Below are 27,306 nucleotides of genomic sequence, written 5' to 3' on the forward strand. Positions count from 1 at the left end.
GCAGTGAAAAGCAAAAGCTTGTGCGAAAAAAAAAATGTGGCGAAAAAATAGAAAGAAAAAGCAAGCAGAAAAAGCCAATAACCTTTAAAACCAAAAGGCAAGGGTAGCAAGGATCCAAGGCTTTGAGCATCAATGGATAAGAGGGCCCAAGGAAGTTAAATCCAGGCCTAAGCGGCTAAATCAAGCTGTCCCGAACCATGTGCTTGTGTCATGAAGGTCCAAGTGAAAAGCTTGAGACTGAGTGGTTAAAGTCGTGATCCAAAAGAGTGTGCTTAAGAGCTCTGGACACCACTAACTGGGGACTCTAGCAAAGCTGAGTCACAATCTGAAAAGGTTCACCCAGTTATGTGTCTGTGGCATTTGTGTATCCGGTGGTAATACTGGAAAACAAAGTGCTTAGGGCCACGGCCAAGACTCATAAGTAGCTGTGTTCAAGAATCAACATGCTTAACTAGGAAAGTCAATAACACTATCTGAAATTCTAAGTTCCTAGAGAAGCCAATCACTCTAAACTTCAAAGGAAAAAGTGAGATGCCAAAACTGTTCAGAAGCAAAAAGCTACAAGTCCCGCTCATCTAATTAAATTAATATTCATTGATATTCTGGAATTTATAGTATATTCTCTTCTTTTATCCTATTTGATTTTCAGTTGCTTGGGGACAAACAACAATTTAAGTTTGGTGTTGTGATGAGCGGATAATTTATACGCTTTTTGGCATTGTTTTTAGGTAGTTTTTAGTAAGTTTAAGCTACTTTTAGGGATGTTTTCACTAGTTTTTATGTTAAATTCACATTTTTGGACTTTACTATGAGTTTGTGTGTTTTTCTGTGATTTCAGGTAAATTCTGGCTGAAATTGAGGGACTTGAGCAAAACTCTGAAGAAGGCTGACAAAAGGACTGCTGATGCTGTTGGAATCTGACCTCCCTGCACTTGAAATGGATTTTCTGGAGCTACAGAACTCCAATTGGCGCGCTCTCAATGGCGTTGGAAAGTAGACATCCAGGGCTTTCCAGCAATATATAATAGTCCATACTTTATTCGAATAATGACGACGTAACTTGGCGTTGAACGCCAAGTACACGCTGCTGTTTGGAGTTAAACGCCAGAAAAACGTCATGATCCGGAGTTGAACGCCCAAAACACGTCATAACTCGGAGTTCAACTCCAAGTAAAGCCTCAGCTCGTGGATTGATCAAGCTCAGCCCAAGCATACACCAAGTGGGCCCCGGAAGTGAATTTATGCATCAATTACTTACTCATGTAAACCCTAGTAGCTAATCTAGTATAAATAGAACATTTATCTATTGTATTAGATGTCTTTTGACCACGTTTCATCTTTGGTCTCAGTTTTGTTTTATTCTTCATCTTAGGAGATCATTGATCACGTTTTAGGGGGCTGGCCATTCGGCCATGCCTGAACCTCTTACTTATGTATTTTTAACGGTGGAGTTTCTGCACACCATAGATTAAGGGTGTGGAGCTCTGCTGTACCTCAAGTATTAATGCAATTCTATTATCTTTTATTCAAATCTCTCTTATTCTTATTCCAAGATATCCATTCGTACCCAAGAACATGATGAATATAATGATGAAAGTGACGATCATTATTTTCTCACTTATGAACGCACGTGATTGACAACCACTTCCGTTCTACATGCAACAGAGCTTGAATGCGTATCTCTTAGATTCCCCAACAGAATCTTCGTGGTATAAGCTAGATAGATGGCGGCATTTATGAGGATCCGGAAAGTCTCACCTTGTCTGTGGTATTCCGAGTAGGATCCTGGGAATCCGGAAAGTCTAACCTTGTCTGTGGTGTTCCGAGTAGGATTCCGGTAATGAATGACTGTGACGTGCTTCAAACTTGCAACCTGCTGGGCGTTAGTGACAGACGCAAAAGAATCAAGGGATTCTATTCCAGTAGGAGTGGGAACCAACCAGTGATTAGCCGTACTGTGACAGAGTGCGTGAGCATTAGTTTTCACTGCGAGGATGGGATGTAGCCATCAACCATGGGTGATGCCTCCAGACGATTAGCCGTGCGACTGACAACCACATAGGATCATTTTCCCGAGAGGATTGAAAGTAGCCACAACTGATGGTGAACCCCTATACAAAGCTTGCCATGGAAAGGAGTAAGAAGGATTGAGTAGAAGCAGTAGGAGAGCAGGCGTCCTTGAGCCATGCAGCATCTCCATCCGCTTACCTGAAATTCCCACCAATGAATCTGCATAAGTCTTCTATCCTTTTATTTAATCTATTCTTTTATCTTTATTTTCGAAACCCATAAACCATTTTAATCTGCCTGACTGAGATTTACAAGGTGACCATAGCTTGCTTCATACCAACAATCTCTGTGGGATCGACCCTTACTCGCGTAAGGTTTATTACTTGGACGACCCAGTACACTTGCTGGTCAGTTGAACGGAGTTGTGTCCACTCGTGCCAAATACCTAAATTCCACAATTTTACAGTGAATGCACATCAAAGAATAGTGATCACAATTCGTCCACCAGTTTCTGAACCCATTTTTTGCGCCAATTGCTAGGAGAAAGGAATAAAAGGATGAAGGTTTAAGGGGAAGACATGATGATGAGAAGTTAGTTACCAATAGTTTAGTTTTAGAGTTGGTTTTAGAGAGAGAAGCTCTCACTTCTCTCTAGAATTAGGATTAGGTTTAGGTTAATCTCTCTCTTAGATCTAGGTTTAATTCATGCTTTGATTCACTTTTCATTTGTCAATTCTTAATCTTCTTCTCTTCCTCTTTCTAGTTATGTGCTTTAATAATTGTAATTCTTCATTTTGTTTGGGATAGATTGTTGTTCCTTTGTTTTCTTTCAATAATGCAATTTGAGGTAATTCATGATAATTGTGATTTCCTTGATTATTGTTGTTAATTCTTTGCAATAATGGTTGTTAGATTCTATTCTTGTTGTTGATTTACTATGTTTTCCTTTTGTGCCTTTTATGTGTTTGATGAAATGTCTCTTATAGCCATTAGTTAGATTTTGTTCCTCTTGGCCTAGGTAGAGTAATTAGTGACACTTGAGTTATCTAATTCCTTAGTTGATTGATAATTGGAGAGATTGCTAATTGGTTTGGAGTGCACTAAAGCTAGTCTTTCCTTGGGAGTTGGCTAGAACTTGTGGCTCAAGTCAATTCATCCACTTGACTTTCCTTTATTTAGTAAGGGTTAACTAAGTGGTAGCAATGAACAATTCTCATCACAATTGAGAAGGATAACTAGGATAGGACTTCTAATTCTCATACCTTGCCAAGAGCCTTTTATAGTTGTTAGTTTATTTTCATTGCCATTTATTTTTCATGCTTCTTATTCAAAACCCCAAAACACATTTCTAACCAATAACAAGACACTTTATTGTAATTCCTAGGGAGAACGACCCGAGGTTTAAATACTTCGGTTTATAGATTTTAGGGGTTTGTACTTGTGACAAACGAATTTTTGTATGAGAGGATTAGTGATTGGTTTAGAGACTATACTTCAACGAGATTTCATTAGTGAAATTCTAAACCGTCAAAAATCCAATCATCACTTGGACATTGGAGTGTCTTTGCAGGTGACACCCCCACCTTTTCACTACTCAAAGAGCTCGTGACCTCGCCTACCCGCGCGCCCGATCCAGATCCCAGCTCATCCCCACCAACTCACAAGGGAACAATCCGACCCGTCCGTTACTACGACCTACCGAACTGAAAGATATGAATCGATATCCACGCATACGTTCATTATACATCCGTGATCTTTTGAATATTCTGACTCTAGGTTTATCTTCTCCCTTCCTTTGTGAACCTTTTTTTTCCAATATTAGACTGTTAGTGGTATATCTCACAAAAATTGTTGAGCAATCATGTATTACATCATTGTAATTGGCAGCTACAGGAGGATGGAATTCCGCGATGCACCGTTAAACAAAAACCATTACTGACATTTCGTGTTGTATATGCAACATGTGGACAAGCACAAAAACCATCACTGACATTTCGTGTTGCATATGCAACATGTGGACGAACTCTCTCCCACTCTATTTTTACCAAAAGTCAATCCATCTCTTCTCTCATCTTTTCTTCTTCGATTGGCTTATCACTTTCACAAATTAAGAAAGTCTCACTCCAGCTTTGTTTAGGGGTAGTTTTTAAGTTTGGATTCGATCCGACGATTCACACATTTGTGGATTGAATCGGATATCAGATATATCTGCAAAACAAAAAAATATTTTTAAAAGTTTATTTTTATTAAAAAATATTAATAAATTTTTTTTACTCTTTTAAATATATTTACTCTTAAAATAATATTAAACATATTTTTCTTAAATAATAAAATTTAAATAATACAACATATATGATAATTATTAGTTGAAATAAAACATAAGAAGAATATTTATTTATTTATTTATTTATTTTTGTAGATCCGCAGATATGTGGATCAAATATACGGATACCTACATAAAATCCACAATCTGATCCTATAAGTATGCGAATCCGATCCGATAGCCTTGCAGATCAGATCTATATCTAATATTTTCGGATCAAATTCAAATAACTACTGCAAATATGCAGATCAAATCCGATCCATGAACACCCTACCTAAACAAAACAGCACAAAACAGCAGGGAACACATTAATTTGTAAAAAGAAAAAGGAGACCCACCATTAAATAAACCACACAAGTAAGTATTTTATATATTGTTTAGGAAAAGTTTAGGGGCCAGCAACTTTATTAAATTCTGACCAGCATATAATCAGTAAAAGAAAAGTGAGTAATCTCACATTACTGGATAAAATTTCACACCATTAAAAATATCATTGATGACTACTTAATGACTACAAATCACAAAAGTTACTTACCCCTAACATGTATTGCTTAAATAAACTTTTTTATCCTACTAGTGAAAAAAAAAACAGTTTAAATTTATTAATATTATTTTATTGTTGATCAGCACTAAATAAAATTGTTATTAATTTATTAGTACTAGTTAAAGAATATAATTTGTTGTTGTAACTACAGTAATAATATTAGTATTGATGTTAGTTAATTACTGTTAGTATATATTATTAATTAATTGTTAATACATATTTTTAATAATTTTGATTTTATTTAAAATAATTATTTTCAGAAACAGAATTATTTATTTAATAGTTGTTGTATTTTTTATTGATTTAGTTTTTATGTTAAAATTTTATTAAAATATATTAGCTTTTGATGATTGTTATTCATGATTAGTATTTACTTTTTAGAAATTTTATTTATTTTACATTAAACATTAGAAGTTTCAATAATTATTAATTTATATTTTTAGTTACCTAAAACAGAGTTAATATTATTAACTCTAATTTATTATTAATTTATATATTTAGTTATTTAGTGTAGAATATCGTCGATTCCGATTCATACATTCTGTAATCGATACTTTTTCGAATGATATATTCTTTAACTACTATCGCAATAACAATTTTTTTAGTGTTAAATTCTATTTCGATGACCGTCTACGACAACAGCAAGGACTGCACCAATAATAAAACAAAATAAATCTAAATACTATTCTATCATTATCATCATCATCATTGTTACTGTCGTGGTAACAACAAGAACAATAGCAAAATTACATGTATTGACGTATTCTGAAAATTTCAATGTATGCATGTCATCAAGATTCAAAATATGCATAAACATGACTCTTCAGATGGTTGTTAGTTCGCTAGTGCATTTGTAATATTTGCCACATCTTTCTCCACATTTTTAGCAAGACTAATAATTTTATAATTACCTTCAAACTCTTCATCACATTTTTACCAAGACCAATAATTTCATAATTACCTTCAAACTCTTCATTGCTTTCAGTATTATAACCCGTCCAATCTATATTGGGTTCCAAAAAATTATCATTATCGATTTCCTCGAACTTAACATACAATTCAAAAAGTGAAGCTTATGCTCTAGATAAATGGTAGGTCGAAAACGTTCCTTTTGTAATAGCTTCATCAGTCACATGCCTTATTTAAAATTGAAAGAAACTACTAAATACTAGCACAGGTGTCTATACAAAATATTTGTTACTCCCTTTAACACTTGATGATCTATATTTCGAGAAATTACACTCTTAAGTCTTTTATATGTTATTGAAAGAGAAACAACAATAAAACATGAGTTTTCACATAAAAACTAACACCCTCATGTGTATGAGACAAAATCTAACCATTATAATATATTTTTAAACTAACATAACTCTTCATCTTTTACACTCATTACACATATTCAACATGAAAAACACTCCACTTCAATTCTCTTTTGAATACGTTCCCGGACATAATACTATTACTTCTTTTATAGTTAATTTTATAATTTTTTATTTGTTCTAGCACAAAACGTTGCTTATATTTTCACATTGAGTAAACTACCATTTGTGCCCACGAAAGTTGAAAACGCTGACATATCCACACACAGAAAAAGAAAATTACTATTTGTACTCATGAAATATGGGTTCCGCACAACAAAAATATCCAAACACTAAAAAATTACCTAAAATTCCAAAATTACCCTTATCTTCACCACCACACCACCTCCTTCACCCAATCACCTTTCTAATCCTAACCCTCTTCACCCAGCCACCACCCCTCTTTTCCTTTCTAATCTCAAATTCTACCACCACCCCCTTCACCCACCACTATCCCTCAAGCTCTTCACTCAATGGTGGCTCCCGCTACCCCCTGCAACCGTCATCGAAATCCTCGCCCTCGTTCACGGATTTACCGGCGAATCCAGCTGGTTCCTCCAGCTCACCGCCATCTACTTCGTCAAGGCCGGATTCGCTACCTGCGCCATTGACCATTAGGGCCACGGCTTCTCCGACGACCTCATCGCCCACATCCCTGACATCAACCCCGTCGTCGACGACTGCATTGCCTTCTTTGACGAATTCCGCTCTCTCTTCGATCCTTCTCTTCCTTCCTTCCTCTACTCCGAATCCCTCAGCGGCGCATTCGCGCTATTAATCACTCTCCGCTACCGCGACTCGCCAAAAAATGTCTCATCCGCGAACCGAGCGTGAGCTCTGATTATGGTGTCGTCCTCTTCAAGGGTGAAGGCCTAATGCTCCACATGCGGGGAGACACCATCGGAGCCTGCAAAAAATGGGTTGGTTCATGAACCTGTAATGAAGAACGAAGCAAAAGGAAATCAGGGGAGAGGTAGATATAACAACGGTAGCGATCAGGCAACGACGATGGTGGTTCTACGATGCGGAAAGAGGTGAAGAGGGTTGGCTATGGCGGTGATAAGGTAGCGTGAAGAGGAGGATCTCTGACGCAGTAGGCTCTGGTTCGAGGCCGATGGTGATGGTGGCGAGGAGAAGCTGGCGCGGTGCTCCTGGGCTCAGCGTAGGTCTGCGACGTTGCTGGCGGATAAGGGGGTGAACAGTGATGAGGAGGGTGATACGGTGGTATGTGGTTGATGTTGAAATTGGGTGGCTGAGAAAATTGAGAGAGAGAGAGAGAGAGAGAGAGAGAGAGAAAAAGAAGGGAGGAGATGATAGTGGTGGAAAGAAGGGTAGTTTAGGAATTTTATTTAATTTTTTAGGGTTTGGATAATTTTGTTTGCAAAAACTATTTTTTATGGGTACAAATAGTAATTTCTTTTTTCTATGGGTTGATATGTCAGCGTTTTCAACTTCCGTGAGTACAAATGGTAGTTTACTCTTTTCACATTTATTACAATATGTAGGTGACTTTTTGACCAAATTGTATTTTAAAATTTGCTAAATAAATAAAACGTCAATCATGTTTTCAATTATTATAATTAAAAAAATCAAATGCAAAATGGCAATGCCGTGTTGTGATTTAAATTTTTGTTAAAAAATTATTTTTTAACAAAATATTGGTGTCGTGTTATACATTTAATGAATTAAAAAATAGAGCAATGCTAGGGGGTCAGCAATTTTTGTGATTGTTAGCCATCAACTAGCCATCAATGATGATTTGATGGTGTGAGATTGGTGTGAGATTTCATCCAATGGCTCACCTTTCTCTGCTGGTTACATGCTGGCCAAAATTCAATAAAACTGCTGCCCCCTAAACTTTTCCTAAAAAATATTAGCTACACAGAAAATAGCGGTGACATTTTTTATCTTCTGAAAAATAAAAACCTTTTCCTAACACTGTAAAATTCATACACATAAAAATAATGAAGCATATCACATATTTTTCTACAATATTAAAAAAAATCAGCCCCTTTTGTGTGTGTATATATTGTTTGCAAAAATTTATGCTGAAATAACAAGTACAATTTCCCTCAAAATACCAACTCTTAAGATATTACATTTTCCCTTTAAAATAGAAATCTCCATGCGAGAGTTTGGAACACAATAAAATTAGAATTGATTTTAATTTTAAAATCAAATTTTTTGTTTGGAATGGATTGAAAAAGAAATTGAATTTATTTAGAATTTACATATAAATAAACTCAAATCGTTTAATTTTTATAAAATTTGTTTGGAATTAAAATAATTTGATTTGATAAAAATATAAAAAGCCATTTTTATCCTTTAGATATTAATATTCATGATAAGAATTTGGAGTAAGAAAGAGGTACAAAGGTAGTAGAGATCAAGCATTGCTCGTCGATGGCGCTACTCTGCTTAGCCACCCCTGAACAACCACTGACCAAGCATGTTGACTGCGGATTGCCGTAGGCCGACCCTAGTTATCGACGCAAGCCAACACCCGACTGACTCTAGTTATTGACGGTCATAATAAATTGTGTAGTAAATAAAGGATAAAAAGTAAAATCAAATCATTATATCAATTTTTAAATCAAATCAATTTCTTTTTTTAACTTGGTTGAGTAATTACTTAACCAAATGTTGGGGATTGAAATATTGGGAATTCAAATTTTATTTTGTCTATATAATAACTCATTGGCACTAACTAAAAGTAGATCCTTAAATAAATACTGTGAAAATATTAATTCTTTTACATAATTAATTACAAATATAATAATGTATTTTCAATTTAATTCAATCCATTTTAATCGAAATCAAATTAATTCCAAAAGATATTTTAAAGACGCCCTATCAGCACCATGATGACAAAAATCATGTCTTTTTTGTGTCTGACCAAAATCATGCTTTGGAGATGCCAAGCGAGAATTAAAAAAGGTAATTTCAATTTAAAACAAGGGAAAATTGATTTTAATTAGAAACTTGTTACGGCCTGGCCCGAGATCCCCGCGGGTCAATCCGACCCGAGCTCCACCCGGCCCGGTCACGCGGTCTTCAACCAACCCGGACACGCGTCCCGTACGGCTCACACGTAGCTATGGGACAGCGTCCTTGAGGATATGGGCCTGACCCCATGAGGGGGCCCACTACTGACATGTATATAAGGGGAAGATTGGCTCTTCCCCCGAGGTACGTCATATCCTTTCACCTCATTATTCTGCCCGCCTGCACATCGCTGACTTGAGCGTCGGAGTGTCTTTGCAGGTGGCATCCCCCCTCATCCTCTCTCCAGGACAAGTGCCCGGCTACTCGGCGAACCCGCAACCTGTGCGACCAAAGTTAAGGCGTCCTCACCCCTTCACCAGCCTACCCGATCTGCCCAGAACCCGACAACCGAACATTGGCGCCGTCTGTGGGGATTTCCTGCCTAGATGGAAGTCGTGCTGGGTCCCGGCGACCAAGCTCGAGCAGCCGGAGCGGAGGGGGCAGCCTCCGTCGCCTCGCTAAGGGGACGACGGAGGTCCCCCCAACAACACACGAGAACACGACCATTTGGGGGAACGGGCGGCGATAGCGCCATAATAATGCAGGAGCTACGCCACAGAGTCCAGAACCTAGAACGACAGCTAGCCGACCGGGAGCGAGAGGGACGATCTACCGATCCCAGCTATACCCCGTCTCCCGGGAGTGAGGAGGAAGACTCTCACAGAAGCCGCCCGCGGCGTACATCCGCATCCCGGACGGAAGCGGAGAGCACGCGGGAGGAATCACCCATAATGAGAAGGCGAAATGACACGATCATCTACTCTCGCGGCAGATTAACCCGCCGAACGGCGAGAGGTCGCGAAGACGGGGAAGGGAGATATGAGAGAACACGACAACCTGTGATAATGGGCGTCACCCCGTTCCACCGATCTATCCTCGAGGTCCGGTTGCCGAAACACTTCGACAAACCAACGGACATGAGGTACGACGGAACTCAAGACCCTCTAGAACACCTCACGGCCTTCGAGGCCAGGATGAATCTAGAGGGAGTGGGGGACGAAGTAAGATGCCGAGCCTTCCCGGTGACCCTAGCAGGGCCAGCGATCAGATGGTTTAACGGCCTCCCTCAAGGTTCCATCTACAGTTTCTCGGACATCAGCCGTGCATTCCTGGCCCAATTTACAACGCGGATAGCAAAGGCCAAGCACCCTATCAACCTTCTAGGGATAACCCAGAGACAAGGAGAGCCGACCAGGAGGTACTTAGATCGGTTCAACGACGAATGCCTGGAAATCGACGGCCTAACCGACTCGGTGGCCAGTCTCTGTCTGACAAACGGCCTCCTCAACGAGAACTTCCGAAAACACCTCACCACGAAGCCGGTTTGGACAATGCATGAAATCCAGACGGTGGCCAAGGAGTACATAAACGACGAGGAAGTTAGCCGAGTCGTGGCTGCCAATAAGCGGCAGTCCGGTTATAGCCAGGCTCGGCAACAAGGTAACGAGGGAAGAGCAAAAGAAAAAGTTAGGGAAGAGGCAACAAACAAGGCACCTAGACCGTTCCCTCGAGTTGGGAAATTTACAAACTACACTCCACTCGCTCTCCCCATCGTGGAAGTCTATCAGCAAATAGCTGAGAAAGGAATTCTTCCGAAGCCCCGACCACTTAAGGACCGAACGGGAGGGAACAAGAACCTTTATTGTGATTATCATAAGGGTTACGGCCATCAAACACAGGACTGTTTTGACCTGAAGGATGCACTAGAACAAGCGATAAGGGAAGGAAAGCTAGCGGCGTTCTCCCACCTCATCAGGGAGCCGAGAAGACGTTATCGCGATCAAGACGAGGAAGGCAAAGCCCATGTGGCCAAGCGGCGACAAGAACCCGAAGACAAAGAACATGGCCTCACCGTGATAAACGTGGTAACGGCAAAAAACGCCGCGCCAAAATCCCGGTCAGCACACAAGAAAGACGCTAAGGTTCTGACGATCTCATCCCCGCAGGTGCAAAACTCTAAGAAACCTCCCTCCATTTCTTTCGGCCCGGAAGACCAATGGTTCAGCGACGCCCCGGAAAACCCCCCCATGGTCATCACGGCCAGAGTGGGAACCGGCCTCGTCAAACGAATCCTTGTCGACACAGGAGCTGATTCAAATATCATGTTCCATAACGTGTTCGACGCGCTAGGACTAAGAGACGCAGACCTGACGAGTCACCAGCACGGTGTTATTGGGTTGGGCGACCACTTCATCAAACCGGACGGAGTAATATCCCTACCAATCTCGGTGGGGCAAGCCCAAGGCCGAAGGTCGGCGATGGCGGAGTTCGTAATCCTCCGAGATTCCACTGCCTACAACATCATCTTAGGAAGAAAAACAATCAACGATTTCGAAGCCATAATCAACACAAAGCTGCTAGTCATTAAGTTCGTTACCGATGACGGATCCATAGGGACCATAAGGGGAGACCTCGAGACGGCGGTCGCTTGTGACAACGCCAGCCTCTCCCTTAGAAAGAAGTCCAAGGAGGCATCCGGTGTGTTCCTAGCCGACCTTGATGCCAGAGTGGACGACAAGCCGAGACCAGAACCAGAAGGGGATCTGGAGAAGTTTAGAATCGGTGACGACGTGGAAAAATTCACATTCGTTAACAAGAACCTCCCACATGAGTTGAAGGAGCCTTTGATCGAAATGATAAGAGCCAACAAGGACCTGTTCGCTTGGACCCCAGCCGACATGCCGGGCATAGACCCAAAAATCATCTCACATCATCTAGCCGTCAAGGCGGAGGCACGCCCAGTGGCCCAACGGAGGAGAAAGATGTCGGCGGAAAGAGCAGAGGAGGTGGCCAGGCAGACGGCCAGCCTCCTAGAAGCAGGCTTCATACGGGAAGTAGACTACTCGACATGGCTCTCGAATGTGGTACTGGTGAGGAAACACAACGGCAAGTGGAGAATGTGCGTGGACTATTCTGACCTCAACAAAGCATGCCCCAAAGATTGCTTCCCCCTCCCCAACATAGATGCACTCGTCGACGCCGCGGCGGGATATCGGTATCTGAGTTTCATGGATGCCTACTCCGGTTACAACCAGATACCGATGCACCGTCCTGACGAAGACAAGACGGCATTCATAATGCCAGGAGGAACTTTCTGCTATAAGGTAATGCCATTCGGATTGAAAAATGCGGGGGCAACGTATCAAAGGCTGATGAACAGGATATTCCACGACCTCATAGGGAAAACAGTTGAAGTCTACGTGGACGACATCCTGGCAAAAACGACACGACCTGACGACCTCTTGAACGACCTGGCAAGTGTATTCGCCTCCCTCGGTCAACACGGTATGAGGCTGAATCCCCTCAAGTGCGCCTTCGCCATGGAAGCCGGCAAGTTCCTGGGATTTATGATAACTCAGAGAGGGGTAGAAGCTAACCCGGAGAAATGCCAGGCAATACTCCAGATGAGGAGCCCGGGTTGCATCAAGGACGTCCAGAGGTTGGCAGGACGGTTGACCTCATTATCCCAATTTCTCGGAGCTTCAGCAACAAAGGCCCTGCCATTCTTTAACCTCATGAAGAAAGGGATGGCGTTCGAATGGACGCCCGCATGTGAAGAAGCCTTTCAGCACTTCAAGGAAATCTTGGCAGCTCCACCCGTTCTCGGGAAGCCAAAAGACGGGGAACCACTATACCTGTACCTCGCCATAACAAGTGAAGCCCTGGCCGCAGTTCTGGTACGGGAGGACGGAAAAGCTCAGCAGCCAGTCTATTTCATAAGCAGGGCCTTGCAAGGGGCAGAATTAAGGTATAGCAAGTTGGAAAAGCTAGCCTTAGCACTCCTGACTTCCTCTCGAAGGTTAAAACAGTACTTCCAGAGCCACCAAGTTGTCGTCAGAACGGACCAAGGGATCCGACAAGTACTTCAAAAACCCGATCTGGCGGGAAGAATGATGACTTGGTCCATCGAGCTCTCCCAGTATGACATACGATACGAACCCCGGCAAGCCATCAAGGCGCAGGCAATGGCGGATTTTCTAGTAGAAGTGACGGGAGATCCAAGCGAAGAGGTGGGCACACGGTGGAAGCTCCATGTGGACGGGGCCTCCAACCAGACCTTCGGAGGCGCCGGGATCATCCTGGAAAGCCCGATTGGGGTTGTATACGAACAGTCGGTCAGATTCGAGTTTCCCATCTCGAACAACCAGGCAGAATATGAAGCCCTTATAGGAGGCTTAACCCTAGCGGCAGAAGTCGGCGCAAGAAGACTAGAAATATGTAGCGATTCCCAAGTCGTCACCTCCTAAGTAAACGGTAGCTATCAGGCCAAAGACCCCCTGCTACAAAAGTACTTGGAAAAGGTTAAAAGCTTGAGCCAAAAGTTCGAAGAAGTCACAGTCCACCACGTACCTAGAGAAAGGAACACACGGGCAGACCTCCTATCAAAGCTGGCCAGCACAAAGCCAGGGGAAGGGAACCGGTCTCTCATCCAAGGCATGACAAAAGAACCAGCAATCACACTGCACATGACAACCCTAGGTTCTTCATGGCTAGACCCCATCACCAACTTCCTAGAACACGGCAAACTCCCTAGTCATGAAAAGGATGCGGCAAAATTAAGAAGAGAAGCGGCCAAGTACGCCGTCATCCAAGGACAGCTGTTCAGGAAAGGGCTCAGCCAACCCTTGCTGAAGTGCCTACATCCCGACCAGACGGACTACGTCCTCAGAGAAGTCCATGAGGGCTGCTGTGGTCACCACATCGGAGGCAAAGCCCTAGCGAGGAAACTAATCCGAGCCGGATACTACTGGCCGTCGATGATGGCGGATTCTAAAGAGTTTGTCAAAAAATGTGTAAAGTGCCAACAGAACGCCAACTTTGCCAGGGCGCCGGCATCCGAGTTAAGCTTGATAACGACCTCCCGGTCATTCTCTCAGTGGGGAATCGACCTCTTAGGGCCCTTCCCAGTCGGCCCTGGGCAAGTCAAATACCTCATAGTTGCAATTGACTACTATACCAAATGGATAGAAGCCGAGCCACTAGCTAGCATATCCTCGTCCAATTGCAGGAAATTCATGTGGAGGCAGGTGATAACGCGATTCGGGATACCGGAAGCCGTCATCTCGGATAATGGCACACAGTTTACTGACAAAAAGTTCACGGAATTTCTCAACGGCCTGGGTATAAGGCAAAAGTTCTCTTCGGTAGAACACCCTCAGACGAACGAACAAGTGGAGTCCGCCAACAAGGTTATCCTTTCAGGGCTAAAAAAGAGGTTGGACAATAAAAAAGGTGCTTGGGCCGATGAACTAGCAGCGGTTCTCTGGTCCTACCGAACAACTGAACAATCCTCCACTAAGGAGACTCCTTTCCGACTAACGTACGGTGTGGACGCGGTAATACCCGTGGAGATCGGGGAACCAAGCCCGCGGTTGCTCTTAAAAGGAGTGGAGGAAACCGTAGAAAAGGACCTGATAGATGAAGCTAGGGAAATGGCCCATTTGACAGAAACGGCGCTAAAACAAAGAATGGCTCTGCGCTATAACACCAAAGTGCTCAAGAGGGAGTTCGAGCCAAACGACCTCGTCCTGAAGCGAAATGATATCGGCCTACCGACCCCCGAAGAAGGCAAGCTAGCGGCGAACTGGGAAGGCCCCTATAGAATCAAGAAAGTGATGGGAAAAGGAGCATTCAAGTTAGAAAGGCTTGACGGCAAAGAAGTCCCGAGAACATGGAACGCGGACAACCTAAGGAGATTCTACTCCTAGAGGAAGGCCCGACAAGCCGACCAACCTAGCTAAGTAGTTAATTTACAAATTTAACTTATGAACTTTTCGTAGCGACATATCGAGTAAGATATACTTGTGCAAATTTTCTCTCCTATTTTATCACTCAATTCTCCAGATAAACCATCCCATCACGACCAACGACGACGCGCGTCCCCGGGACTGATCACCCCGGGAACCCGTCCACCACCGTCGTAACGACTACGCGAAAGGCCGTGGGCCGTTGATATAAATGACGACAATAAACCAAAAACGGTTAAGAGTAACGGTAACACGACTAGACGAGTAAGGATAAGTTCATCACGACAACTCGAGCAAACGACTAAAAAGGTCATTGTTCACAAGCCAAAATAAAACGGCTAAAATCAAACTGTTCACAAGCCAAAACGGCCAAAATTAAAACTGTTCGCAAGCCAAAATGAAACGGCTAAACAAAAACTTTAAACAGAAAATTCATTTCTTGGGGGCGTCGACAACTTTGCCATCCTGAATGACCTTGAGAACACCAATCGCCGACGTATCAAATTCGGGAGCAATGGCTTTGACCTGAGCCTTAAGAGCCTCCTCGGTCGCCAAAATTGCACCCTTCCCCTGCTTCACGATATCTTTGTACTTAGCCTTCCACGTTGCCAGTTCGGCCTACACGGCCTGCTTTTCCTTCTCCATCTCGGCCACCCGTTTCTGCGCTGCGCCGACCTGGCTCTCCAAAGTCATCTCACGTTCAACAAGACGAGAAACCGTGGCGACCGAGTCCTTTAATTTCTCCTCAACAGTGGCAGTCTTCTTCTCGGCTGCAGTGGCCTTCTCGGCAGCGTCAAGTTTTTCATTTGACTGGGTCAACTGCTCCCGGAGAGTCTCGACTTCACTTTTCAGCTCATTATTAGCCTTCCCACTAGCTTCTAACCTCCTGCGGAGGGACTCCATCCCGGACAGCTCAAACTCAGCCTTCCGGGCTATCACGGCGCCCCGCAGAAGAGTACGGTACATCCATCTCGCCTGCCCGGCAAGGGAAGACTCGTGAAAGTACTCCTCAGTACCAGGGATCAGCTGGGAATCTATGAAGTTCCCAGCATCAAAATTCCTCTCCATAACGGTGAGGACCCCCTCGGGACTGGAGGACATCTTCCTTTTCCTCTTGGGGTTAGGAACCTCCTCCACACCATCATCGACCTCAGGGGTAGACGTCGAACCCCCGGTGCCTACCACCTCGCAGAAGGGAGAAGCATGAACCGTTTTGTCACCCTCGACCTGGGCAGCTTGGGTCGAGGTCCCGGTTCCGTCGACCGCGGCTTCTTGCTCGGAAGTAGTTTTGTCCTCCGGGGGAATCGCGGACTTCTCGGCGGCAGATTTGTCATTATCCCCTTCGTCGTCGCTGGCACAGAGGAAAGTTTGGAACAAGTTGGGAAGACCCGTCACCGACGCAGACATCTCCACTGCAGGAAAGTAAAGAAGATCGGTTAATCGCCACAAAGTATAAATAAAAACGAAAAGGTAAAGGGTAAAGTACAAGTTTCTCACAAATATAATTACGACCGGACTCCCGGTCACCCATAAGGAGGTGGGGATTCACTAGGTTCTTCCCAAAGACTGCCATCAACACTTCGGCAATCTGCCTATCCACCGCCGACATGCCATTATAAGTTACCTTAATAAAGGTATTGGACCCTGCCCCGAAACTCCAATAGGTCGGGATGAGCCGTACTCCCTCCAACGACAACCAAAAGGGGTGACGACCTTTGACAGGGCGGACTTTGAAATATTTGTCCTTAAACCCGTGGTAGGAATCTTCAAACAAACCAAAAATCCTCCGACCCTGGGCAGACCGGAAGGACATAAACCCCTTTTTGTGTTTCCCCTCCTTGGAAGGGTTTGTGAGGGTGAAAAAGAAGAGGAAAACATCTACAGACACCGGCAGTTCGAGGTACTCACAAACCATCTCGAAACAGCGGATTGAGGCCCAACTGTTCGGATGCAACTGCGACGGCGACACGGAAATTCGACTTAAGAGCGCCATTTGAAAGGCTGAGAACGGGATACGAACTCCGACTTGGGTGAACATGGACTTGTAGAACCAAATCCAGTCGGCGACTCGGGGGTGGTGGAAGTTGATTTCATACAATCTTTCGTGAGGAGCCGGGACGAAAACGTCATAATTGGCTTCCTCGTCGGTCCCTCCACACAAGTACCCGGCTTGCCGGAACTCGGTAAGCTCCTCCTCGCCCATTTGGTTAGGCGATTCCTTCAAGTCGGAAACGACCCAAGCATAGGGATCGTACGCCGCGGGGTTAACGGAAGCCCGGGAAACCGTGCAAGCCATACCTACATGGGGGGACCATCCAGTCAGTCTAAGAGATCGGTTGCTCAGGCCGAGTACAGACACTACCCCCCACGACTCCCCGACTAAGGCCAATCGAGACTAAATCGCGAAAAGAACAATAAAAGCCTACCCTGGAATGGTACTTCCCCCCCTAACACATCTAGTCGCAATTAAAAAGCTACACAACAACAGCAAAAAACCAAACAACAGACATGCAAAATAATGCATAAAAGAGAGTGTGATTCGAAAGTTACCTGAATTAGTGAAAGAACGACGGAGCAGTGTTAAAAAATATACGAAGGGAGAGGCGCACAACAGCACTGCAGAGAAATGATGGGATTTGGGAGCAAGAAGATGGCAGAAAAAGGAAGATACAAAAGAAAGAAAGGAGAGCTTAAACTGGCCCGTTTAAAAACTACCCCTGGAAGCGCGAAACGTCTGGGGGCAGAATGGTCTTTTCAGCAAGGGTTTTTTACCCCATTATGAGCATTTAATGCTCGGCACTGGGAACGATGCGACGAAACGATTGCTTGTGCAATCAAAGGACACGCGCGTTGAGGGCATATCCTTATCACGAGCGGCCGACCTGACAAGAACAGACGGGATACGAGACGACACGCCATTGATAGCTCCCACGACTACCACTGGCGCGTGGGGGCACTGTTACGGCCTGGCCCGAGATCCCCGCGGGTCAACCCGACCCGAGCTCCACCCGGCCCGGTCACGCGGTCTTCAACCAACCCGGACACGCGTCCCGTACGGCTCACACGTAGCTATGGGACAGCGTCCTTGAGGATATGGGCCTGACCCCATGAGGGGGCCCACTACTGACATGTATATAAGGGGAAGATTGGCTCTTCCCCCGAGGTACGTCATATCCTTTCACCTCATTATTCTGCCCGCCTGCACATCGCTGACTTGAGCGTCGGAGTGTCTTTGCAGGTGGCATCCCCCCTCATCCTCTCTCCAGGACAAGTACCCGGCTACTCGGCGAGCCCGCAACCTGTGCGACCAAAGTTAAGGCGTCCTCACCCCTTCACCAGCCTACCCGATCTGCCCAGAACCCGACAACCGAACAAAACTATACTATTTAGCTTCTTAAAAAGATAAAGCAAAAAAATTATTTCTTAGTTTTGGCCTCAAATTACTGCATGTATCTGACAAGATTCAAACTTACTACACTTACTTAACAGTAGTGAACTAACTATTAGACTAATCCAAGTTGGTTAGAAAAAGTTATTTCTTATTATTTTACAGAATTTATACAAATATGTGAAAATGCAATTTTTTTAAAATCACCTTTTTTTCCGAAAAAGCTAAATCAAATGCACAAAATTTCATACCTAATATACTAAATTATCTATATTCACTTGAAATCGTAGTACATCGAGTCATGGACTTTGGACTCATTGATGTTGTTTACTTGCACGGCAGACAATTAATTTTTTTACTAAGAACCCAAAAACGACATTATGCGGCCTCAAATTTCCAATTTGACTTAAAGCATAATGTGAATCCTGAGAGTTATTACAACTCACTCCCAGCTTTGGTTCAGACTTCCTGAGAGTTATTACAACTCACTCCCAGCTTTGGTTCAGACTTCAGAGTTGGCATGAACTACTGTAATAATATTATAATATTTTTGGTGACCTGATAATATTATAATATAATAATGAAAATGACATGTACACAGGCTGTTGTGTAACAACCTTAAACGTTTACAGCTGTGCGCAGCTAAATTAATTAACCGTTATAAAAAATGTGAAACAATAATTCAGTTGTGCTCTCTATTGGCAATTTTCACAATATTGGAGCTTTCTCTTTTGTTTGGTTGACCCAGTATTCAGGCTAAGAACTAATCCGTCGCGAATTTGAACTCTATTTAGGGGTCTACTACTAACCAATAGGTTACTGCATGCACAATATGCGATTCGAATCCCTCGACATTTGCTTAAGCGAACGAGTGAGCTGACTACTAGACCAACCCAAATTGGTTCAATATTGGAGGTTTCTAACGTAAATTTCTCTTTCTCCACACCCATTTTATCTGTCACGGTATGTATCTAATAGATACATTCATTGATAAGGATACAATGATATACCAAAAAGAGACGGTGACAGATCAAAGGAAACGGAAGAAGTGATTTAAATATCTATCTGCTGATTGTGGGGAAAGAAAAACTTGATGGGACAAAGAAAATGTAAACTGAAACAGAAGTTCTCTTATAGCTCCAATACAAGAGTTGAACAAAAAGGTAAAAAAAAAAAAAAGTGAGAAAAATGCAAAGAATGAATTAAATATTAAATTGAATAACCAGGCAAATTAGCAACATAAGATTGAGTACAAAGATGAGGGAGCCCTGGCCAAAATTTCAACAGGGTGGCGGTCGTCCCTGTTGGCTCTTGCCGCGTAGAATAGGGGGAAGGCTTACATTAAGGGAAATAGAGGGAAAAGAAAAAAGACAAAGAGGGCATGAGGTATGTACATACCCAGCTGCGTTATCTACGGTAATCTTCATGGAGGAAATTCTCGAATGGTGTTCCGGTGAGTGCCTTCTCTACATCGTTCCAATTTTCGACTTGGCTGGATAAGGTTCCTTTATGTATCTTAACCTGACGTGTCTTTAGTTCCATGCGAGGAACCTTCAGAAAATCCTGAACATCCATTAATTTCTGAAAACAAGAGAAGGAAATGAATCATCAAGAGCTTGTCATGTGCATGTATAAAAGTAATACGAAGCAGATACCGAGCAACATGTGGTTCTTGACTTACGGTCCGGTTCTTGACGACATCTTCGTAATATACGAGAATGTGTCTGGTGCTCTTGAAATACTCCAGAGCCTTCTTGGTGGTTTCGCTTACTTGCTTCAAATTTTGTATCAATATTGATGAATTGAGTTTGGGTTTGTATTGTGCAAGTATTTCGGCCTGAAAGCATAGTCATAACCAATTAACATGAAATATCAACAGTCTTTGATGATGTTATGTTAACCAATTAAGCATCTTGCCACATTCCAGAGAGAGAGAGAGAGACCTCCTTGGGCGAATGAACATGGGATTTATGAGTTCCATTTAATGTCTTAGCACTCCGATCGTACTCATTTGCAATTACAGAAATCATCCGGCGCAAGAGATTCCTTCTGAAAAGAAATATGACTGAAACACCATGTATTCTGAAGTACTCAGCAATTTGTTCATGATTCTGCATCAATCCCTGCATTAAAATATAGATTATGATATAATCAGATGCCTTATAAGCTTAAAATGATCATGCATGAAAGAATCTAGTGCCATGTTGGTATCTGTGTATGCAATTTAAAAATTAAAAGCCAGATGTCAAAAATATTGAGAGGGAGGGCAAATATAGGGAAGCTTATTGAATGAAATCTTGTCTTTGCGCATCAGAAACTAGTTTAACAAGTGCATAGTCGCTCAAGTAGAATGACGCAGACATTCTATTAATAAAAACGTATCTAACATAATACAGTATTCACTGAACATTGGGGAAAACTGGGTGACATATAACTGTATCTGTTCAAATATTGTATCTCCCCTTTGAAAATCAACTTGTAGAAAAGGAGCTTCCGCATCATATGGTACCTAACTGTTAAAGGGCAATTTACTAAAAGCTTAACAATTAGGAAAATGATAAGTCGATAGCAAGAAGAAATATAACTAGTGAAGGGTGCATACATGTTGTAAAGCATAAATTTGACCATTAGGGTTTTGAAAGATAACTCCTGCTTATCTCAAGATTTCTAGACCACCATTTATAGGTACATCACTCTTTTCTATTTTTAGTACAACAACCAACAACAGTAATATTTTTCGTAGGGAAAAAAATTATGGTGAGAAAGAAATGAACACAGACAGAGGACAAGGCATCATAAAAAGAAGCAAGGTTAAAGCGATACAAAAATGTAGGCCTCTTTAAGCCATGTGAGAAGGCACACCGCATTCTCTAGAGGTACTTCATTGAACAAACACACTTTGAACCATTACATGGATATACCATTAATCAATTTTTTGTTTCTTCGACCATCTGACAAGAGATGATATCAGAATTCGTAAGAGGTTCAGTATTGGAAGAATTCAACATGCTAATGCACTTTTAATGTCCACAAATAACACAAGTTTGTCCAATTTTGGCTCACGTATCAGAAGGAGAAATAGATACAAAGATGAACATCACGCAAGACAAAAATTTGATGAAAGATAGGGGCAGTAGTAAACAAAACAACATCCACCTGATTAAGCATCCACTTCAAGCCAACAGCAGCTGTGCACTCGTTTTTTGAAGCGCTACTGACCCAGTCTAGATTATAAATGGTATCCAGCGTCTCTGTTATTGTGGACATATTACTCCTCCTCGCCTTAACTGAAAATATTTCCCCATTTGAGCTTATGTTAGCATGACTGTTTAAAAATGTCTCGAACCATCCACTCCCAGATCTCTGCATCGACAGAATAGCGAAATACCGCACAGGGCTGCAAGCGCATTCCTCCCTAACAAACACACCACAGAAGCAACATCAGTAAAATCCACACGGATTTGGCAACTAAAATCTCAGGTTTGAGCAGTGCACCATCCTTCACCTGCTGTAAGTTTTGGGATTCGGGTAGTGAACATAAGGAATCTCCCAAGGTTCAATGTTAGGTTCCGGGCACGGCTTGTCAACAATCTTGATATCTAAAAATCCAATCTTGCTGGCGGTGCCTATGCCTATTTGCTTTAGACAAATAGAACATATATACACACCACAGACCATAGCAAGGGTCAACACGACCATCCTCCATATCAAAGTAGTATTTTTCAAACCCTTTACAAGGAAAACATCCTGTAAACATTATAGTACAATAATTTAATTCAACATGTATGGTATACAACAACTACACACACATAAATATATAAACAATTAAAGACTTCATCAATGTTGATCCAGGACATGAAATAGAGATTAATAACACTGAGCTAACCAACCAAATGCAAACAGAATCTACATCACAACCCCATTGGCATTCAAAAAATGCACTCACATATTCGATTTCAGGTTATTTTAAGAAACCAGATCGGACAATCTCACGTGCCACCTCATGAGAAAACAAAACCAAAAAGGGAATCTTTCACCTCATGTTTTTTGGAGGATTTGAATGGTAAGAGCCAACATGACACATGACCGAAGTATAAAAAAACAGGAAATTACAAAACCAAACAAGAAAGGGGAAAAACACACTAACCTTGGCGATGGAAGATAGATCATCGGCCATTGTTGACGAGCTCAAAAGGAATGAAAATGAAAAGGCATCTTTGGGGGTACTCTTTTGGATTCTAAAGCTGATTTTCAGCTCTCATTGATTGCTGAAACCCTTAGAGGGAAGAAGATTGAAGGAAAAGCGAAAGGGTTTCGATGATGATGAAAAAGGGTGTGAGAGTGAGTGACTAGGAGCTTTCTTCAATTCTTTTATTTGTTTATTTTAGTAATTATCTTATTTTTAGATTTATTTATGTATATCTTTTTGGTCTCGTGCGTGGATAACGAATTGATGAATAAAGGGTAATAAAGTGCTTTACTGCTTTTCTGTAAGATTGCAAACTTCGACCGTTGCCCTTTTTATTTTTGGGCAAATTTTCCGGTTTAACGACAATGGATATTTCAAAAGAAAAAGTTATCGAATTAATATTTTTTATTAATATTGGTTAACATTTGATTAATATTCTATTTTTATATTAATAAAATATTAATCAAAAATAATAATTTTTATAATTATATAATATTATTTTTTTATTTTTTATAATACTATTAATTTTATCTATTTTATGGTGAATCTAATTTTTATTTAAAATATATTATTGTCCAACAACAATTGTATATATAAAAAATAAAATTTGAACTCTTCAATATATATTTAAACAAACGAGTAAGAATATCTTATTCAAATATTTGAATTCTTCCATATCTATACAAATTTATTTAAGCACCATGGATTATGGATCAGAGGAGTGGATCTTTTTTGGTAAAATAAAAATTGAATGCTGTTAAATATTTAATCTAATATTTTATTATTTTTTTATTTAATTTTAGTCTCACTTATAAAATTAAAGGTGAGAGATCATATTTCATTCTCTCAAATATTTTTTTATTGAAAAAGATGTATTTTTATGGATTAGTATCTTTGAGCGCAGGCAATTTTCATAACGTTTTCTGTTGTTCCCTGGAAAAGTATAACCGAAGAAAAACGATATCATGATTCATGAGTGTGCAGCCCCGCTTCGTTAAAGGACATGCTTGTGACTTTCCTTCAATAATAAACCACTTGACTATATATATTATATATTATATATACTACTGTATAGTCTAGAATTTGAAAGCACTCGATACTTATTTGTATATATGAAATTTCTTTTATTTAAATTGTAACATTGAAATCATTCGAATTTCGAACTCATTACAATAAGAGTAATATTCAAATAGATCTCTAAAGATTTAGCGATTTAACATATTTATCTTCTAGAAAAATTAACTAAGTTTCGAATTCCTAAGATTACTAGATATATGCCATATATAGATTTTTAAGTCAGGTTGAACCGGTTAATACAACACTCTCTCTCCTACGCAGAGGTTGTAGGTGTGACGTATCAGGTAAAGCAACACATGTCGTGCTCAGGATAGATTAGTCCCTGGACACATAGCTAAAACGACGTCATTTTGAGACAACGCCAAACGACGCTGTTTTAAGGGGACAAATTCGTCCCTACCTTTATTTTTTGGTTCTCGAAACTTTGATGTTCTAAAGTCAAATAGATCCCTAAAATTTTTGTTATAAATCAAAAAGATTCCCTAAAATTTTTATTATAAGTCAAAAAGATCCCTGAATTTAAGTAGGTACTTTGTATAAAAAAACGTATCCTCTTCTTTTTTTCTTTGTAAAATTACAACTATCCCAAATTCTCACCTAAATTTTACAACCTAACCCTTCATATTTTTCACCCCATTAACGTTTATCCAAGTTCGTAACGGTGCTTTGACAGTGTGTACAGAAACTACTTGGTGGTGGTGTGTCGTGCATATTGTCATTGTTCGAGATAAGTTAAGTTGGTTTTTGCCGTATTAAATTGGCAGTAAAAAGTGAAGCATGATGAACGTGCATGTGATATACATTCAGGGTAGATAAAAAATAATTTGTTGTAGGTGTAGTTTAAGTGAGAGTTGTGAAGTGGTTACAGATAGATATTTGATAATAACAAAAACAATGTAGATATTTGAATTTTTTATTCTATTATGATGTTGTATTGTGTTGATTGCTTAGTTAACTTGTGACAGAGTTTTATCTTTTGGTATTTAGATGAATAAAGACATAGTATCTGTATTTCACTATGGTAAAAGTTTTGTTAGAGACAACATAAGGGTACTTGTGCACATTAATGGAAAAGTAAAAAAATTTCTCTCAATAGACATTGACTTGATCTGTTTCTTTGACCTATAGAAATTTTTCTTAGACTTAGGTTACCATGACCACAAGGTAATATATTAGTATGATCCCACTTCTGCTAATTTGAAATCTGATATTCACCCAATTAATAAAGATAAAAAGATTAAAGTTATGCAAAAGAACAAGATGCTAAATGAGGATACTGATGAATTCTAATTGTTTGACTGTAATTATACTTGAGATATGTGCTTTGGATTGCATATTTTGACATACTTTAAATAATTTCATCATGATTTGATTCTAGTTATGGTTCTAGTTGCTTAATTCGAGGGAATAATTTGACATATATACTATAAATCAAGGACCTTTTTGACTTATAACAAAAATTTTAGGGACCTATTTGACTTTAGGGACGAATCTGTCCCTCAAAATAGCATCGTTTGGCGTTGTCCCAAAACGATGTCGTTTTAGCCAATGTCCAGGGACTAATCTGTTCTGAACGCGACATGTGTTGCTTTACCTGACACATCACACATACAACATCCACGTAGAGGAGAGAGTGTCGTGTTAACCTATGGGTGAGCATGGGTCAGTTTAGTTCGAATTCATGGTAAAATTAGAACCCAATCGATCAAAATATAATTGGTTCGGATTTACATTTTTTTGTACATATATTCGAACCAAACAAACCAATTAAGAACAGATTAGTTCGGTTTGGGTAATTGGGTACCCGATGACTTTGAAATTCATAAAAATAACCAAATTTTTATCTTAAAAATTCAAGAAGTACAATAAACATGTAACATTAATAGAAATAATCCAAACATGTTAAACACCAAATACATTAAAAACTAAACTCATTAAAATCCAAACATATTAATAGTGAATAATCTTTGTCTAATGGAAAAGTCATATATATATTTTTTATCTTTTTATTTAATTAATATATGATCGGGTTCGCGGGTTAGTTCAGGTTCTGCACTCCCAGAACCGATACCCGAACCAATCACTAACAAAGATCATCAATTTGGTTCGGGTTGAACCCGATTACCCGTTGATTCCAGAACCAATTTAATTGGTTCGGTTCGAATTCAGACAGGTAATCAGGTACTCACTATCCGTGCTCACCCCTATGTTAACCGGTTCAACCTGATCTGGAGACCTATATGACATATATTTAGTAATTTTAAAGACCTAGGACTTAGTTAATCTATTCTATTATATAAAAATCGAATTTCTGCACTTAATGATGGAGCTGACGTGGCATGTTTTTGAGAGTGTTTCTCGATTTATTTTTTTAATTCAATAAACCAAATCAATTATAACTAATTAATGATATCAATTAATTACTTTGATTATACATTCAAATCTCACAATTTATTATCATTTATATAAACTAATTAATTATAATTATTAATTATATTAATTAATTAATTAAGTTCATTATATTAATTATTTGATTTGATTTTATTGGAGTAAATATCATATTATTTCAGTAAATAATAAATATGATAACGAAATACATTAATTAATTTAATTAGTTTATTTTTTTAAATGTCATCTATTTATACGAGATCATAATGTATTTTTTACTCATTTGTTTTTTTCTCTCTTTCTCTCTCTTGTGTTTATGATACAATTTTTGTAATATATTTAATTTATTTCTTTTAATTTAATTATATATTATATTTTTTATTTTTTAAATATTTTTATCTATTTTAGTTGCTCATTATTAGGCACATATTTTTTCCTTCTAGCTTTTGATTAACAAAAGAGATATGTCTTTTTTACGGTGTTTTAAAATAAAATGCATTATAATTTTAGGTTATTTCACAATTAACAATAAAGTTTGATTATTTCTTTAAAAATAAATTACATTATGGTTTTAGGTTATTTCACAATACATAATTAATGTTCATAATACTAAATTACTCTAAATATTTTATTTTCGATGGTTAGTAGTTAATTCCAATTGAAAAGATTATGTTAAATTGTTGAATAGTCCAAGTATAATTAGGTAGTTAATTTAGTTTATTTGTTTATTAATATATTTGATTAAAAGTATAAATGATAAATAAGACAAGAAAATAATTAGAAAAATAAGATGTTAGTAATTACTTAAAATAAATAAAAAATAAGTTATAGGGTATTATTTTATTTAAATTATTAATAATTAGAAGAATAGAAGGTCAGATAATTATTTTTAATAGACATTAAATTTAGTTTTATGGTACTAATTTATTTGAATTGTTAATAAAATTTTATAATTTTCAGATTTATATCTATTTAATTTATGTATTTTATTTTATTTTACTTTAACAAAAAATTAAAACGTGTCTTTTTAATTATTTTTTTAGAAAATATAGTGAAATAAGTTATATCAATTATAATTAATTATCTATAATTAAAATAATTGATTGTGTTAATTTATAAGATGAATAACATATAATAAATGGTGTGAAATTAATTATAATAAGTTAAAAATTAATAAATAAATAAAAACTAAAAAAACTTTTTTATTATCTTTTGATAGCTACACATTTTTATTCAT

The 27,306-nt window shown here is 39.8% G+C and overlaps 3 protein-coding genes across 4 annotated transcripts; 1 reads left to right on the plus strand and 2 right to left on the minus strand.

Moving 5' to 3' along the window:
- The first annotated feature begins 9,666 nt into the window (after window positions 1-9,666).
- Window positions 9,667-13,527, plus strand: LOC140175633 (uncharacterized). The gene is made up of 3 exons (XM_072204160.1): window positions 9,667-11,263; window positions 11,366-12,150; window positions 12,316-13,527. The coding sequence occupies exons 1-3, from the start codon at window positions 9,667-9,669 to the stop codon at window positions 13,525-13,527; spliced, it is 3,594 nt and encodes a 1,197-aa protein (XP_072060261.1).
- Window positions 13,528-15,090: 1,563 nt separating this feature from the next.
- On the minus strand, window positions 15,091-16,768 carry LOC140175840 (uncharacterized). The gene is made up of 2 exons (XM_072204826.1): window positions 16,525-16,768; window positions 15,091-16,439 (listed from the first exon to the last, which is right to left on the minus strand). Exons 1-2 carry the CDS (start codon window positions 16,634-16,636, stop codon window positions 15,646-15,648), a joined length of 906 nt encoding a protein of 301 aa, XP_072060927.1. The 5' UTR covers window positions 16,637-16,768; the 3' UTR covers window positions 15,091-15,645.
- Window positions 16,769-19,604: 2,836 nt separating this feature from the next.
- LOC112715557 (uncharacterized) lies at window positions 19,605-22,874 on the minus strand. 2 transcript variants are annotated; one of them, XM_025767326.3, is made up of 6 exons: window positions 22,563-22,874; window positions 21,921-22,162; window positions 21,572-21,830; window positions 20,359-20,538; window positions 20,097-20,252; window positions 19,605-19,996 (listed from the first exon to the last, which is right to left on the minus strand). In XM_025767326.3, exons 1-6 carry the CDS (start codon window positions 22,590-22,592, stop codon window positions 19,823-19,825), a joined length of 1,041 nt encoding a protein of 346 aa, XP_025623111.1. In that variant the 5' UTR covers window positions 22,593-22,874; the 3' UTR covers window positions 19,605-19,822. The 2 variants fall into 2 exon arrangements, with proteins under 2 accessions (XP_025623111.1, XP_025623112.1); XM_025767327.3 differs by having other exon boundaries at window positions 21,921-22,144; window positions 22,563-22,830.
- Between the last annotated feature and the right edge of the window lie 4,432 nt (window positions 22,875-27,306).

The sequence above is a fragment of the Arachis hypogaea genome, chromosome 10 (assembly GCF_003086295.3).
Source record: "Arachis hypogaea cultivar Tifrunner chromosome 10, arahy.Tifrunner.gnm2.J5K5, whole genome shotgun sequence".
Classification (NCBI taxonomy): Eukaryota; Viridiplantae; Streptophyta; class Magnoliopsida; order Fabales; family Fabaceae; genus Arachis; species Arachis hypogaea.

Coding starts and splice junctions, on each gene's coding strand:
- LOC140175840 (XM_072204826.1), bottom strand. CDS start 16,636: ATGTCGGCGGTGGATAGGCAGATTGCCGAAGTGTTGATGGCAGTCTTT. Junction 16,440..16,524: donor GTCCGGTCGTAATTATATTT/GTGAGAAACTTG, acceptor ACTTTCCTGCAG/TGGAGATGTCTGCGTCGGTG.
- LOC112715557 (XM_025767326.3), bottom strand. CDS start 22,592: ATGGCCGATGATCTATCTTCCATCGCCAAG. Junction 20,539..21,571: donor TGAAGTGGATGCTTAATCAG/GTGGATGTTGTT, acceptor ATTTTAATGCAG/GGATTGATGCAGAATCATGA. Junction 19,997..20,096: donor ATGTCGTCAAGAACCGGACC/GTAAGTCAAGAA, acceptor TCTTGTTTTCAG/AAATTAATGGATGTTCAGGA.
- LOC140175633 (XM_072204160.1), top strand. CDS start 9,667: ATGGAAGTCGTGCTGGGTCCCGGCGACCAAGCTCGAGCAGCCGGAGCG. Junction 11,264..11,365: donor ACCTCCCTCCATTTCTTTCG/GCCCGGAAGACC, acceptor TTGTCGACACAG/GAGCTGATTCAAATATCATG. Junction 12,151..12,315: donor GGCTCTCGAATGTGGTACTG/GTGAGGAAACAC, acceptor GGTTACAACCAG/ATACCGATGCACCGTCCTGA.